We start from the raw sequence: 15,845 nt of genomic DNA on the forward strand, positions 1-15,845 counted from the left end.
CCATCCCAGCCCCTCATTGTTGTCTCAGCGAGTTAATCAGATGCCATAATCCTGTTGTGGAAATATCGGGCCTCCCTGGAAACAATGGGGAGCGAGAATATTGTGGTTAAATTTCAACCAGCTGCCTCCCTGCTCTGTTTGATCCCCGCCCGCAGGCCCGGGCCCCTGGCGAGCAGGCGGCGCGGCGGGGGCCGGAGCCCCGGGGGTGCCACCCCGTGCCCACGCCGCGCCGGGGGAGCCCCCGGGGGGGGGGGCTGCCAAGGAAAAAAAAAAAAAAAAGAAAAAAAAAAAGGGTGCAGGGGGGGAGCTTGGAGGTCCGGGCGCGTCCCGGGGCGGCCCCGGGGGGCAGGTGGCGGCGGGCGGCCCGGTGGGGTGGGCTGCGGGCCCCGGGGCTCGGCCGGGGGGAGGAGGCTGCGGGCGGCCCGGGGCAGGTTCCGCGGGGAGGAGGCGAGGGAGGGAGGGCGCAGGGAGGCTGGGACACGGGCAGGGTGCGGTCCTGGCGGTTCCCGGTCCCGGATCTCTTCAATTTCCCCTCTCACTCCTGCCCGGGGAGCGGAGGCAGCGGCGGCTCCGGTCTCCGGCTCCAGCCCCGCCGCGCTGACCGCCAGGGCGCAAACCGCGGGGGGCTCCGGGCAGCGCCGAGCCCCGCGCCCCGCAAGCGGCCGCTCTCCTGCCAAAACAAACGGCCCTTCGCTATTTATTGCCGCCGCCGGGGCACGGCAGCTCAGAGCGGGCCGACACCGACACCGGGCAGCCGGAGCGCACCCGCGCCGGGCACCCCGCTCCTCGCCACCGGCACCACCGGCGGCACCGCCGCCGCCACCGCCACCGCCACCGGCACCTGCCCGCCGGCTGCGCCCCGCATGGGGAGCCCCGGGGCGGGCGGAGGGAGCGGCGGGCGAGCCTAACGGGGCCCCCGGAGCCCCCGGAGCCGCCGGTCCCCCGGGCCGCCCCGGGGCCGCCGGGCGCGCCATGAAGCCGGCGCGGCTGCTGCTGCTGCTGAGCGGGTGCGCGCTGCTGCTGGCGCCGGCCGTGCGCGGCTGCGGGCCGGGCAGGGTGGTGGGCAGCCGCCGCCGGCCGCCCCGCAAGCTGATCCCCCTCGCCTACAAGCAGTTCAGCCCCAACGTGCCCGAGAAGACGCTGGGGGCCAGCGGCCGCTACGAGGGCAAGATCGCGCGCAACTCGGAGCGCTTCAAGGAGCTCACGCCCAACTACAACCCCGACATCATCTTCAAGGACGAGGAGAACACCGGCGCCGACCGGCTGATGACCCAGGTACGGCCCCGCCGCCGCTCCTTTTCTCTCCCTTTTCCCCTGCGCCGGGCACCTGCGGCCACCGGTGCCCGGCCGGGTGCCCCGGTGCGGCACGGACGGGACGGGGAGCGCCGGAGCAGCGCCCCGCCTGGGCTCGCCGAGCACCCGGACCGTCCCCAGGGGTGGCAGCGCCCTGCCCCGCTGTCCCCAGCCCGTGTCCCGCTGTCCCCGAGGTCGCAGTGCGCTGCCACGCCGTGCCTCCAGCCGGCGGCGCCGGGACGCGGAGCTCCCCGGAGGGGCAGCACCCTGCCCCGCTGCGCCCTGCCGGCCCTTGCCCTTCTGCTCCGGGTAGCGGAGGGCAGAGCTGAGCCCGCAGGAGGCGAGGGGCACGCAGGGCTCCAGGAGCACCTTGCCGGCCTCGTCCCACGCTGCTGCCGAGCCCCCCTGGGCGCTGGTGCCCCCGCTTCTCCCGTGCCCCCCGGGTGGGATGGTGCGGGGAGCCTGGCAAGGGGAAGCCCTCGGCTTGCAGTGTCTGGGGAAGGGGAGAAGCCGGCGGTGCAAACGCCCTGCTGAAGGCAGCCTGCAAGTGTCCTGGGCCAGGGGAAGGAGGGGCACGGGGGACAGAGGACGGCGGCGGGTGGCGGGGGTGATGCTGGACGAAGGTTACTCTGTGTTTTAATATTGCCAGGAGAATGCCTGAGGGTTTCAGGAATGCAGATAAGGAGCCGCACGGCCTTGCTAAGAAACCCGGCCACCAGCTTCAGCACTGGGTTACAGCCCGACTGAGCTCCTGGGGGAGACGGGGGGGGGAGCCGGGGCTGCCCGCTGCCCACTGCACCCCCTGGTCGGGGGCTGGCGGGCGGGTGGGTGAGCTCCTGGTGGCAGGAGCCGAGCGGGGCTCTGGCCGTGGACTCTGCCCGAGGTGTTGGTAACGAGGAGAGAAGTGGCTCGGGTGCTGGCTTGGCAGCTCTGTCACCCCGTGCGCCCCAAAGGGCAGCTCCCCGGGGGCAGAGGCTGTGGCACGGGGCGGTTTTCAGACCGGGGGCTGCAGCAGAGGGGCTGAATCCAGCCCCCCGTGAGCTGCACGAGCCGTGGCTGCTGCTCACTGCAGCCTGCATCCCCTGATGCAGAACAGCTCCTGGGATGCTGAGCTCTGTCACTCATGCGAGTGACATCTCATGGCTTGGATTAGAGACAGGAGCACACCTCTGACTGCGTTTGCCCGTGAGACTGCTCCCACCGCCTGCCCTGACCCAGGCAGTGCCCCTGTCCCCCCCAGGACCATGTCCCAGGCTCCGTGTCCCACCTGCCAGCCCCCTCCTCCCTGCTGCCTTGCTGGCAGGGCACCTGGAAGCTCCCTGGCTCTTCTCGAAGGTTACGTGTGCTGCCCAAGTGAGGGCTCTCAGCCCTGCACGGTCCCTGCCACTGCACATCCGTGCACGGATGGGCACCCTGGTGCCTGGGGCAGCCGGGCAGAGGACTGTCCCCACTGCCTGGCACGGCTCCTGGCAGCTCGCTTTCATCCCACAGCCCTCTGGGCTCATCCCTTGTCCCCTGGCTGTGGGAGATGCCCCCAGGCGTGGGAGCTTTGGCACCGTGCCCCGCGTAGCTCTGGGCTGGGAAAGGCCATTGACCCAGCTCCTTGTCCCTTCCCCCAGTGCCTTGGCTTTTACTGCTGTTGACTCACTTCAAACCTGTTTTCTTTCCCCAAGTCCAAGGGTCTGGGTGTCCCAGGCAGCCTGACGATGCCGCCTGCTTGGGGGGGTGGGTAGCGCTGCTCTCTGCCCGCCTTCCCTTTATCGTTTCATCTTCCTCAAGAATTCCAGTGTGTTTGCTCTCGCTGGTCCCACTCGGAGGTGCTGAGATAAGGCTGGAGGCAGAGCCTGCCTCACCTCTCCGCGGCAGCCTGGCCCAGGAATGTCCCGGGCCCCCTGCCCCCACGGTGTCCCCACCCCAGCCATCACCCCTTGCAGACACCGCTGTGGCGACCACCCTGGCGGCGGTGACAAATTGCTCTTGGGGACCTCAGGAGAGGACCTTGGCTCCCTCTGGGAGAAACCCCACCCGGGGACAGGTGTGGTGTGATCCTTCTTCTCCTGGAGAGATTTTGGGCAATTTTGCTGCGAGCAATTGCCCCCAGCCCCTGTGTGAGGCTGAGGTCCCCACCTGAGTGTCCCAGGGTCCCCGGTGGCCGTGTCCTCTTGGCGCTGTGCCCTTCCTCCAGCCCTGCTGCCTTCCCAAAAGGGTGACATCCCCTGCCGTGGGACAGCGCAGAGCTTAACCCTAACCCTAACCCTAAGCCCTACACGTGGCTTGGAGGTGTCCGGCCACCTGTGACACCACAGGGACGGGCTGTGCCCTCCCTCACACGCTGCCACCGCGCACCTTCCCCAAAAACCCTGCCACCTGCCTGTCCCTCGGGTTCCCAGCTTGGACATCCCAACCCCTCCCTGGTCCCCAGGGATGTTTCAGCCCCCCCTGGGCTGCGCGCTGGGGACCGCAGCCTCCTGGATGAGCCCGGAGAGGAGCCCTTGCGCCGCTCCCCATCGCCGCCCGCTCCCTGCGCATCGCCACCTGCGCGCCCTCGCCCACCGCTGCTTGTCACTGCCCATCCCCGCCCGGTCCCTGCCCTCCGTACCTGCTCGCTGCCGGTCCCTGCCCGTGCCCTGACACCTGCTGGCCGCCCAGGGCACAGGCACAGCCGCTGCTGGGTGCTGCGGGGACCCTGACAGCTCGGGGAACTGGGGGGCCCGCGGGGGTGGCACCTCCGGGGACAAGGGTGGCACAGGTGGCACACGCTAGGACAGGCTGGGCTGTCCCCAGGGGCTTTGTCCCTCACCAGGGGACAAAGGTTGGAGGGTCTCGGGGGGGGTGCAGGGGTTTTGCCCTGCAGGGAGCACCCGGAGGATGGAGGGGTCGGTGGAGAGGGCGCAAAGAGGGGACCGGAGCGGGGTGGCGAGGGGACACCTGGAGCCGGGACCGTGCAGGGGATGCAGTGGGGTGTGGGGGGCTCGCTGCCTGCCTCCATAGGGCGGCCCCCAGCCCCTAAGCCCCCTCTCTGCCAGCAGGGGCCTTGGGAGCTCCTTGTGCCGTGCGCAGAGTGGCACCACGGCGGTGTTTGGCGAGGACAAAAGTCGCTCCCCTCCCTCCTCCTCCCCTCTCCTGGGCACTGTTTGTCCAACACCTTCCCAGCTTATCTCCCCACACCCAGGGAGCCACGAGACGAGGGCAGAGGCGCTCCCCCGCCCCATGTGGGGCAAAGACCTGCCTGGCACTGCCCTCCTTGGGGCCTGGACCATGCCAAGAGCAAGCGGGGTTCCCCAGGAGCAGCAGCACCCTCCTCCCCCGGGGCAGGAGCTGGTGATGGGGGCAGGCTGAGGGCCCCACGTGCTGGGGGCAGCTCCCTGCTAGGCCCTTTCTGAGCCAGGGCTTGGACCCAGCAGCAGGTTTTATAGCCCTGGTTCGTGCTCTCGGGGACAGTGTCTCATGACCTGCTTGTGTCGCTGCCAGCGCGACGTCCTGCGGCACCGAGTTCCAGCTCAGCAGTGACAGCACGAAAACATCCCCCACGGTGTCTGCTTCAAGCCTGCTGCCCGGCTCTTTCATTTAATGTTTCCCAGGACTTGCCCCATATGGGACCTTAATGGCTCTGTCCCCCTCTCTGGCTTTACAGAGCTCTCCTGTACCTCCCCACCAGCTCTTCCTGGCCGGGCAGTCCTCGTCTGCTCACCCAGTGCTGTCAAGGAGCTCCCTGATGCCACAAACTTCGCTTTCTTTGCACCTTTTCTATCTGCCCTCCATCCCCTTTGCAGCCCGGGCAGGGGCCAGCGGTGCAGGCTGTGCTTGTGAGTCAGGGGCACAAGGGGCTCGTGCAAGGCTGGAGCAGGTTTGGAGCTGCAGCTTGTGGGTGGAGACGCTGTACTGGGGGAAGCGGTCAAAGGCACCCAGAAATCCAGGGCTGGCATCCCTGGGTTGTGCTTTGGGGTGAGAAACCCTGGCAGGGCAGGACGAGGCAGGGCTCAGCTTGCTCGTGTGACCTCTGTGGCAGCCCTGGGGCTTGGGGACCTGCTGTTGTCCCCCGGAGTTTCCTTGTCAGCTGCTTTTCCCCATCCCTTGGCTTCATGGAAACACGCTGGGACGCCACCTGCGAACCAGGAGGGCAAATCCCCGATCCCAAAACCCCTTTTGCTGACTCTGCCCCTCTGCCCCGCAGCGCTGCAAGGACCGCCTGAACTCCCTGGCCATCTCCGTCATGAACCAGTGGCCGGGGGTGAAGCTGCGGGTGACGGAGGGCTGGGACGAGGACGGCCACCACTCGGAGGAGTCGCTGCATTACGAGGGCCGAGCCGTGGACATCACCACCTCGGACAGGGACCGCAACAAGTACGGCATGCTGGCTCGCCTGGCCGTGGAGGCCGGCTTCGACTGGGTCTACTACGAGTCCAAGGCGCACATCCACTGCTCCGTCAAGTCAGGTAAGGCTGGGGGGGGGCCCTCCTGTTGTACTGTGCCTGGGGAGCCTGGCTGCTGGCTGAGGAGGGGGTTTTGGGGGGGTGCTGGGGGCTGCGGGAACCCAACCGGGGCCGGGTGCTGCGGTCGCTGCTGTCGCTCGCTTCTCCTGTGCGCTGCTGAGAGGGGTTTCCGAGCTGTGATTTGATGGGGTGCAAGGACCCCCCCTGCCGAGCGGGGTGGTGATGGGGAAGCTGTGCCCAAGCTCCCGGAGCGCCCCCCGGGTCCCTTCTCGGCTGCGAGCCCGGTGCCGGCGGCGCTGCGGGCGTGCGGCAGAGGGCAGCAGCGCCACGCGCACGGCGGGGACGCGCAGCCAGCCCCACGCCTCAAGGCCTCGGGGCAAAACGGCCGTGCCCACGCGTGGAAGCAGCCTCGGCGGTGCCACGCCAGCCCGGAGTGCCCACGGTCACGGTGTGCACCCCCCCGGCCGTGCGCGCACCCACGCCCGAGGAGGAGCCGCGGTGGCCGCTGCGGCGGTGCCGCTCGGTGCCCCTCGGTGCCGCGCTTCGCCCGGGTGCTGGGTGGGGGTCCCCAGGCTCGGCTCCCACCGCACTGTGCCTGTCCTGCTGCCCTAGCCCGCAGCCAGCGGCCCGACACCCCCAGACGCCAGGCTGGCCCCCCGCGCTGACCCGCTCCCCCGTGCCGATGCCAGGACGGGCGCATCTCCGGCCCGCGATGGACGTGGGGCGACCGCGGCGCAGAGAGGGAGCGACGCAGCCCCGGAGAAGAGGGACAAAGCGTGGCACAAGGACCGGGGCTCCCGGTGCCCGGCGGGGCTGGCCGGAGAAACGGGGCCGGGCTCCGAAGCGAGGACCCTGACCCCAGTGCCTTGGGGCCGGCCGGAGGAGTGGGGCTGTGCCCCCGGAGAAGGACCAAAGCTCTTGAAGCCCAGGATGCTCCCCTGGACTGACCGAAGACAAACGCCACGGCCCAGGCAGCCGAGCGGGGCCCTGAGACCCTGGAGGGCTTCTGGAGGCTGGCCAGAGCCTCGTGGCTCACAGCGGCTCCCCGGGGCTCTGTGTCCCCCGGATTTATCCCCAAAGCCGTGGGGTGCGTGGTGGAGCCTGTGGGGTGCCCATCCTGGTCCCCTCCAGAGCTGTGTACAGAGGGCAGCCGGGCTGCCCCTGCCTCTTAGTAAATGGCTTTTATTTTTGTACGGATGGCCGCGTGGCCTGTTGTATGTATTGCGTCTCGTCGGGTCCCCCCCTGCACCCGCACACCCCTCCGTGCCCCGTGCCTGTGCCCCTGCTTCTGCCAGGTGCCCCCCTTGCCCTCCTGCCGGCCTCCCCCTCCCGTGGCTCTGCCGCCTGCCCGGGGACGTGGGGTGCAGGATTTGGGACCTGTCCCTTGCTGGGGAGCAGGCACGGGGCGGGCGCTGCACCTCGTCTGAGTAATAAAAGGATTCTGTCCCAGAGATGGATGCCTCTCTTCATGGGCCTTGGGGGCTGGGATCTGGCTCTGCCCGAGGCTGGGGAGGGATGGGGGGCAGTGCGACCCGGGGGGAGGCTGTGGGGTCAGGTGGGGACCTGGGAGAGGGCGCCAGGGGCTGGGAGCTCGAGATTGGGACCATCAAACAGACCCTAAGGCTGTGCCTTGGGGGAGCTGGGGCTGCTGGGGGGCCGAGCATCGCTCCTTGGGAAGCCAGGGATCCCCTGCCGGTGCCAGCACCTGGCTGGGTGTACCCTGGGTGCGGGGACACTCGGTGACTTGTTTCACCTGCAGAGGGGCAGTCCTTTTCCCCGATTCTGCCTGGGGGTTTTGACACGTCCCTGCAGCTGAGAGAGGGTTTTGGTGCAGGGAGCAGGGGGTGAGGGGGCGGGCAGGAGGAGCAGGGGGCTGCAGCACGGAATAGGGGCGAGCTGCGGTGCCGGGCGCTGCGCCCTGCTGCCGTTCCTTGCTGCAAACTCCCGGGGGGGCCGTGGGTGCTGCACTGCAGGGCACGGGCAGGCAGGGAGCGCCCTGGCACCCAGGGAGCTGCCGGGCGCTCTGCTCCTCTGCCTGCCACCGGCATGGGGCTCTGCACTCCCTCTTCAAACTTCGGGTGCCCCCGCACCCAAGGGTGTTCACCCTGCGCTTTGCACTGGCTGCTCCCTGGGCCAGGAGGGTTTGGGGGCCCTGCTTTGCAGCGTGGTCACAGCGCCCTGGCCCTACATTGGGGAGTGGGCGCTGGCACACACAGCAACCCCAAAAATGGCACGGGGAGGGCCCCCAGGACTGTGCGCATGGGATCCGTGCAGGGTGGCGATGCCAGAGCAGGGGGCAAAGCCGGGCAGCACGGGGGGGGTCTCTGCATGTCACAGGGGAGAAGCTGGGGGTCTCGCAGACGGGTAACCCTCCTCTCCTCTCCTCTCTCTCCCTGCGCAGAGCACTCGGCTGCTGCGAAGACGGGCGGCTGCTTCCCCGGCCGGGCGCTGGCGACGCTGGAGAACGGCGCCCGGACCCCGCTGTGGGCGCTGCGGCCGGGCCAGCGGGTGCTGGCGATGGACGGTGCCGGCCGCCCCACCTACAGTGACTTCCTGGCCTTCCTGGACAAGGAACCCCGCGCCCTCACCGCCTTCCACGTCATCGAGACGCGGGAGCCCCCCCGGCGCCTGGCCCTGACGCCCACCCACCTGCTCTTCGTGGCCGAGAACGCCTCGGCGCCCGCCGCCCTCTTTCGCCCTACTTTTGCCAGCCGCGTGCGCCCCGGACACTTCGTGCTGGTGGCGGTGGGCTCGGGGGGCTGGCAGCCCGCCGAGGTGGTAGGGGTGCGGGGCCGGACGGACGTGGGGGCTTACGCCCCGCTGACGAGCCACGGGACGCTGGTGGTGGACGGCGTGGTGGCCTCGTGCTTCGCCCTGGTGCAGGAGCACCAGCTGGCCCAGCTGGCTTTCTGGCCCCTCCGGCTCTACCACAGCCTGCTCGGGTGGCCGGGGGCGCAGGGGGACGGCGTGCACTGGTACTCGGGGCTGCTCTACCGCCTGGGCAGGCTGCTGCTGCCCCCCGACAGCTTCCACCCGCTGGGGGTGCCCCAGGCGGAGAGCTGAGGGTGCGCTGGCGGAGGAGGTGGCCGCGGGGCGGCTCTCAGGGGGGGGCGGCACGGGGAGGTGCCCCCGGCAGAGGGGGGCAAAAAGGGGGCTGCCCCGCACGCCTCCTCTGCACCCCCTCCTCGCCCCCGTGCTGGTGGGGGTGCCCCCGGCAGGATCCACATGCTGCTATGTGTGTGTGTGCGTGTTTGACGTGCGTGTGCGTGTGCAGGGTTAGCTCACGGCGGGGGTCTGGCAGAAAAAGGGGAGCAGGGGCCCAAAAGGGCTGAGGGGGGGGCGGAGGAGGGAGCTCCCGGCAGCTACAGCCCGGCTGGACCCCGTGGAGAGGTTTTGGGAGGGGGGTCCCAGGGTGCTGGGGGGGGTGCCGTTCCCCCTGGGGCTGGCACAGCTTTGGCACGGGACCCGGGACTCGGTGGCACGGGTGCTGCCGGGGCAGAAGGCTGGGCAGCGTGACCCAAACTAACCAAAATCCACACCTTTTGCACCCCAAAACTCAGAAATCCCCCCAGGTGCTGGAGCACAGCCCTGCCTGGCCTGACCTCCCGCCCCCCCCCCCCCCCCCCGGCACCCCAAACCCTCAGGGTATCTCATTGCTGCTCACCCGGGCTGGGGATCTGGCCAGCGCCCCCCAAAAAATCCCCCCAAATCCCCGTTAGAGCCTCGGCCTCCCCAGCAGTGGGGGTGATGAGGGGGCCGGGGGGCTGTGACCGGTGCCCCCCCTGCGGCATCACGCGCCTTTATTTATTTATCTGCTCTTTTTATGTACCATAGCCGGGAGGCATCAAGGGCGCGTGCAGGGGAAGGTGGGGACGGGAAGGGCGGGCAAGCTGTCTGGTGGGGGTGGGGGTGGGGGATTTCTTATTTTTTTTTTTATTATTATTATTATTGTTATTTTAATGAAAAGCAGAAATTATTTAAAGATTATTTTAAAGCACAGGTTTTTTTATGGTGATTGCTGTCCAGAGAGGAGAGAGCACCGAGCCGGCAGGTGTCTTTTTGTCTCTTCACTGGATGTACCTTTCCCGGTCGGGGGCACGGCCCAATAAATCTCTCATCTCCCAGGAGGCTGCTCCGAGCTCTGCTGTGGGGGGAGCCAAATTCGGGTTGGGGGGGGGGGGCATCGCCTTCAACCTGTAGCCCCCAGCCCAGGGCAGAGCAAGCTGAGAGCCACCGCAGCACCCCTGCCCCCAGTGCTGCCCCCCACTACGTGGCACACGGGGGTCCCCACAGCAGCCTGGTGCTCACACCCTCCAGCCCTGTCCCCTTTCCAGCTCACCCCACAGCCCTGTGCCCCACACAGCCCCCCCGTGCACCCCTGCCCCATCCCCAAGCCTCCCCAGAGCGGGGTGGGAGCGGGGGGTCTTTCCCCAGACCCCATGGCACGGCGAGCGCCGAGCAAGCGGGCGGCGGGCTGTCAGCGAGGGCCCTCCTCACCGCGGCTAATTTAAGGGCTCGGCGAGAACGGCTGGGCTAATTTAATTAGGTTCTTATTACAGGGAAGGACAAATTGGTCCCCCGGGGGGGGGGCGGCGGGGTCAGGCCTTGGAGAGCCGCTTTATGGAGTGAAATTTCCATCGGGCTTTCGGCTCTGCTCCGGCCGTGCCCCCTCGCAGCTCAGCACCAGCCCGGCTGACGGGGACAGGCACCCCCCAACAGCACCGGTTGTGCCCTTTGGGGATGTCCCGTGGTGTCGGGGGCGTCTCCAGAGCCAGGGTTTTAGGGTATCTGTGGGCATGGGGGAAATGAGCTCTGCCCTGCTATGAGGCTGCCGCAGGGCTCTGCGGGCTGCTTTGGGGTGGAAGCGGGGAGAGTGCGGGGTGCTGGCTCCGGGCTGCCCCCAGGGCATCAAGAGGAAGGAGCCATAAATAAGATTTGGGGCTCTTGGCCCTCCTGAAGCCCTGTCAGCTGCCCCATAGAGCCGCGTGGAGAGCGCAGCGATCCTGGCGGGCATCCCACCGGGGCCCCCATCCCATCCCACCCCATCCCACCCCACCCCATCCATCCCGTCCCACCCCGAGGTGGTGATGGATAGGGCTGCCGGTGGGTGGCCGGCAGAAGGGCTGGGCACCACAATGGATGTCCCCTCCATCAATTTGTCCCCATTACCATGTGAATGGGGGGCGGGAGGGAGAGGGAGGGCATGCGGCGGCGGGAGAAGCCCCCCACATGCTCCCATCTGGGGCAGCGCGCGTCCCCCCTCCCTGCCTGAGCGCTTTAAACCCAAGCCAAGACCCCCCCCCGGCCCCAAATCGGGGGAGGAGAGGTTCCCACCTCCCATTCAGCGCCTTGAAAAGGTTACAGGGCCCGGCCTTGTTAACAAGAGGGGACCCCAGCCCCATCCCCGCCTCCCCCGTCTGTCCCTCGCCCCCCAGCCTTCTGCCGTGGCGCAGCCCCGGCTATGGGGTGGCAGCGCCGGGGGGGTGATGCTGGCGGTCCCCCCAGGCAGCAGGCACCGATGTTATCCCATGCACGGTCCCACAGCTGCTTGGGGGAGCTGGGGACCTGTAGGATACGACCCCGGGAAGCCCTGCAAGCATCCCACAGCCACCTCCTGCCAGCGGGGTGCCCCGGGCTGGGGTGTGCGGGTATGCGCGCACGAGGGAGGAGGAAGGATCTCCTCAGGGCCCTTTTCCTTAATAAATCATCCCTCTGCATCCCCCGCCCTCCCTCCTGCTCCAATAACTCCCGGCGGGGCCCCCCAGCCACAACAATGCGGCTACGGGGACGATTTATTTTCCTAATGGTGCTGCTGGGGAGACGATGGCGGGGGGCGGCCGGGCCGGGGGGGGGGGTGGCAGCACGCTCCGGGGCAGGAGTTTCTAATTAGGGAATGAAATTTGCTGGAAGGCTGGAGGAAGATGGATTCGCCGCCTGACAAGGGGCCTTTCAGCTCATCAAAGCGCCCGGACGGGGAGGTAAATTAAATTATTTCTAATTCTTCGCGAACCTCCAGGGAGTCGCCCTTCCGCCAGGGGAAGGTGGGAGCGCTCCTAAACCCAGCAGGACTGAAGTGGAAAGGAGCTGGGAGCTGGGAGGGGAAGAGGATGCCGAAAAGGGAGGGGGTGGGACGGGACAGGCTGCGCTGCCAGGATGGGGAGGGAAGTGGTGGCGGCAGAGGAAAGAGCTGCGAATGGCCAAGAAAGCACCAAATGGCTCATTTGGGGGCAAGTCCCCCACCCGCGGCTGTCATCCCAAAGGGACCTGAACCCTGGGGGGGGTTCGGTAAAGAGCCTTCTTCTCAGGGCTCCACTCAGGTCAAAGCCAAATCCAGCGCTGTCAAGGCACGAAACCACTTTTGGGGCTGCACGGGGTTCTCCGAAATCCCACATTCTTGGAGTCGTGGTGCCACCCCGCCACCAGCCCCCCTCCCCAAAAAAATGCCAGGAATACAGCTGGCAGCAGCACCGAGGAGCTTCTGTGCCAAGCCAGGGGCTGCATTTCCTCCAAGACCTCCTCCCAGCACCCAGGGAAGGGGAATGGGGTGGGAAACGGGGGGAACAGAGGGGCTGGGGGGGCCGGGCTCTGCGGCAGACCCTCCCCGCAACTGTGCCGGGCACAGGCGCAGAGCGATCGGTGCTGACCCAACGCTCCAGGAATTTAATTTGTTTAATATATTCCCTGGGAAAGAAGAAAATAAATAAGTGGCACCTCGCGTGCCCCCATGTCTCACTCTGGCGGCGGAGGTGTCAGCTTAACGAGCCGAAGCCCTCAGCCTGATTAACCAGCCGCTGCTCCCGCTAATAGGGAGCCACCGCGCACCCTGATGGATGTCACCAGAGCGTGAGCCCCCCCCCGGGAGGGGGTACCGTGCCCTCCCCAGCCCCCTTGGGCTCTCCTTTCCCCAGGGTGGATCACCCTGCCCCACTGCTCTATAGGGCCGGTGGGGTGGCAGTGCCAGGGGAGGTGGATCCGGGGCTGCTTTTGCATCTAGGGGGGAGGGCACAAGGTAGCCACGGACCCTTTTCTGTGCCAAAAGGAGGAGAGCTTTGCCCTACACCCACACAAACCTTGTCCCTTCCTTTCCTCGCTCAGCCCTAGAGCCCTGCTTGTCCTGCTTGTCCCCCCTCCTCCCGAGGCACCCCTGGGTGTCACTGCAGGGACGTCGCCAGCTCCTGCCACCCCATGCCATCGCCACCCCCCCCCCCCCCCGCCTTGGGAAAGGGTTAATCAGCAGCCAGGGAGACAGGGCAATAAATGGCCGTTATCTCGTTAATGAGCTGACATTAATTAGAGCCCAAGGTCCTGGGAGGAGCAGCCGATTTACCCAGTCACCCTGGGAGCGGGCTGGGAGCTGACTCCATGGAAAGCCCATTAGCAGGAGGTGAGGCTGTGCGGGGGGTCACCCTGCACCCAGGGCCCAGCCTCGCTTCCCAGCCCTTTTGGGGAGCAGCTCAGGACCTTGGGAAGCCAAACGGGAGCTGGAGATCCCCAGGCTGCTGGGATCCAACTGCTTGCTCTGGCTCGTGCTGCTCCGAGCAGCCCTCCCTGCGCCCGTTTGCCGTCCCCCTGCTCCGGGAGGGGAGCTGCCAACACGTTTTTCTGCTCAGCCTTGCCACGTCCCCGCAGAGACGGGGCTGCTTATTTGAGGAATCGCTTGGCTAAATAAACAGCAGCTCAGAAATCCCTGCAGGAGGCCTGTCGGGGAGGGACGGCGCGCTGTTTGCTCTGTTAACCCCTTCGCTTGGGGCAGGTACCTTGGCACCATGGGGGGGATCGTGGAGGCTGGGCGCGGTGGGCAGGGGGCTGCGGAGCTCCTCACCGAGCCAAGACGTGGGGCTCTCTCTCTCTGTCCCTTAGGGCACAGCCTGGAGAAGCCCTGGGCAGCCTGAGGTGGGCTCAGAGACCCCCAGGATGGGCAGACCCCAAGCAGAAGGGGGTGCAGGCAGGGATGGGGGCACACGACGCGGCACAGCCTGGGAGCAGGCGCGCACATGGTGGCACGCCTGGCACTTGCTCCTGCCATCTCTGGGAGACACCTGAAGGGATTTGGGGAGCCCTGGGAGCGCTGGGCCGTGCGGACAGCCACACCAGTGCTTTCTGCAGAGGGGACGGCCACCAAGCAGCCTGGGACAGGGGCTGGCCGTGCCAGGTCTGACCCCGCAGAGCCCGGCTCCCACCGCTGCGGGGCTGATTAGGAGCCATTATCTCCCCGGGCCACCCGCAGGTGACTTCGGGGCTGTTCATTTTGCCACAAATCACCCCGGGGCTGGCAGTTTATTTACCTTCCCCACCAGCCTCCTGTGGCTTCCCAGAGCCCGGAGATAGGGGTGGCCTGCGAGGGGCAGGGCTGCGGCGCTGCAGGTGATGGTTAGGGCCCCAAAAACCTGGGGGAGTCACTTCCAAAGGCAGAAAGCCCTGGCTGGAGGAGCAGTTAATCCTTAGCAAGCCTCCTGGGGACAGGGAAGCTCCTGCAAGACTTAGCAACTCAAAGCTTGGTAGGAGCAAGATGGTAGAAACCCACGCCTGCCACTGCCCAAACCCACCAGAACGGCTTGGTGTTAAAGCACGGTCTATCAGCAGCCAAAATGATGGGTTAATTGGAAATTAAGACAGCCTCAGCATGGGTCTTGCCTTTGTCGGGTGCCTGGGAAAAGGACCTGAGCCTGGGAAAGCGAGAGCCTGGTCCCAGTCGGCAGCTTTTTATCGGGGTGTGTGCTTTCCTCGGCACCCTGGGCTTTGATCTCGGGGCAGTCGGCGGTGCTGAGGGGTGTTACGTTGCTGCCCAAGGTGACAGCGAGGAAACGGCGGGGCTGTAAAACTGAGCTGTGCTCCCAAACTCTACCTGTCCCCCTCCACGGCTCATTGCTGAGCGCGGAGGCACCGCTGGCAGCTGGCGGGGGAAGGATGCGAGGCTGCAGGACCCTCCCTGCACGGGGTCAGGCTCTCCCTGGCTGATATCCTGGGGGCTGTGGCCTTCGGCTGATGCTCAGGGTTGTGTTTTCTCCCGTGTGCAGCCCCTTCTGCAACGGGCAGAGGTAAGGGAGCAGGCCCCAGCCACGCTCGCTTCTTGCAATCCCCAGATCTAGTTAGCAGCCAGGTGAGCTGTCACCGGAGGGCCCTGATGGATGGGAAAGCAAGTTCCCTCCTTCCTGGGGCTGGAAATGAAGCTAATCAGACCTCGGACACCTTAATCCAGCTCTGATCTGATTAATGACCCCGAAGACTGTGAACTCATCAGCACCCTGGCATCTATCACCGCCCGCATCCCGCCCCTTCTGCTGGCCACCTCCTGGGCTCTGCTCTCATCCCTGCCTGCTGGGTGCTCCTGCCCCGGGCGCATCTCTTGCGGGGCCCCAGCATCTGGGTTGGACTCTCCTGGAGGAGGGAACTCCCTCTATTTTCCTCCTAGATTTCTCTTCTTATTGGGAATTAAACGGCCCTGCTTGCTGCTGACCTGGGCTGGTCGTGGGGCTGATTCCTGCCCTCGCAGGGAGGCAGCTGGAGAAGGGCTGTCGGGTGTCCGTCCCCATCCAAAGATTTGGGGCTGCTCAACGGGTGGAGTAAGCTCCAGGTGAAGGAAGGAGGAAATTATCCCCCTATAGGGGACCTTTGGACCCCGGTGCTGTGGGTGCAGGGAGCTCAGTGGGCTCCAGGCCAGGCTGGATGGGCTCAAGGAAGGGAAACCCCTGGGGCTGCCGGGCACAGGAGGCTGGGGAAAGTCCCGTGTGTGCTCCTGCCTTGCCCTTCCTTCCCTGCGTGTCTGCTCCGAGCCTCTGAGGGATGAGGGATACCGGGGAGCGGACCCTTGCTCTAAAATCTCAGGAAATCCAGCAAGGGTAGAAATGGTGAAGGGGAAGGAAACACTGGGCTGGGAGCTCCCTTTGGCTCCGATAATCCTCAAGCAGGGCTGTGGTAGCGGCCTCAGTTGCCTTCCAAAGAGCAGGACCCATTGCTGGGCAGTATCAGAGGCTTGTCTCGCTGCATCAGCATGACAAAAGGTAGGACCTGGGCACAGACCAGCACAGACCTGCTCCCTGGTGCTCTGCCTCGTCCCAAAGGCAGTGGAGCTGCAGTAGCCCTGCTCCAGCTCACCCCCATCTCCCAGAACAGCCGGGG

At 66.7% G+C, this 15,845-nt stretch overlaps 1 protein-coding gene across 1 annotated transcript; it reads left to right on the forward strand.

Annotated features, from left to right (window-relative positions):
* Positions 1–972: 972 nt before the first annotated feature.
* On the forward strand, positions 973–8,789 carry IHH (Indian hedgehog signaling molecule). The gene is made up of 3 exons (XM_032190504.1): positions 973–1,275; positions 5,468–5,729; positions 8,128–8,789. The coding sequence occupies exons 1-3, from the start codon at positions 973–975 to the stop codon at positions 8,787–8,789; spliced, it is 1,227 nt and encodes a 408-aa protein (XP_032046395.1).
* The last annotated feature ends 7,056 nt before the right edge of the window (positions 8,790–15,845 follow it).

This window comes from Aythya fuligula, chromosome 6 (genome assembly GCF_009819795.1).
Source record: "Aythya fuligula isolate bAytFul2 chromosome 6, bAytFul2.pri, whole genome shotgun sequence".
NCBI lineage: Eukaryota > Metazoa > Chordata > Aves > Anseriformes > Anatidae > Aythya > Aythya fuligula.

Coding starts and splice junctions, on each gene's coding strand:
- IHH (XM_032190504.1), top strand. CDS start 973: ATGAAGCCGGCGCGGCTGCTGCTGCTGCTGAGCGGGTGCGCGCTGCTG. Junction 1,276..5,467: donor CCGACCGGCTGATGACCCAG/GTACGGCCCCGC, acceptor TCTGCCCCGCAG/CGCTGCAAGGACCGCCTGAA. Junction 5,730..8,127: donor CCACTGCTCCGTCAAGTCAG/GTAAGGCTGGGG, acceptor CTCCCTGCGCAG/AGCACTCGGCTGCTGCGAAG.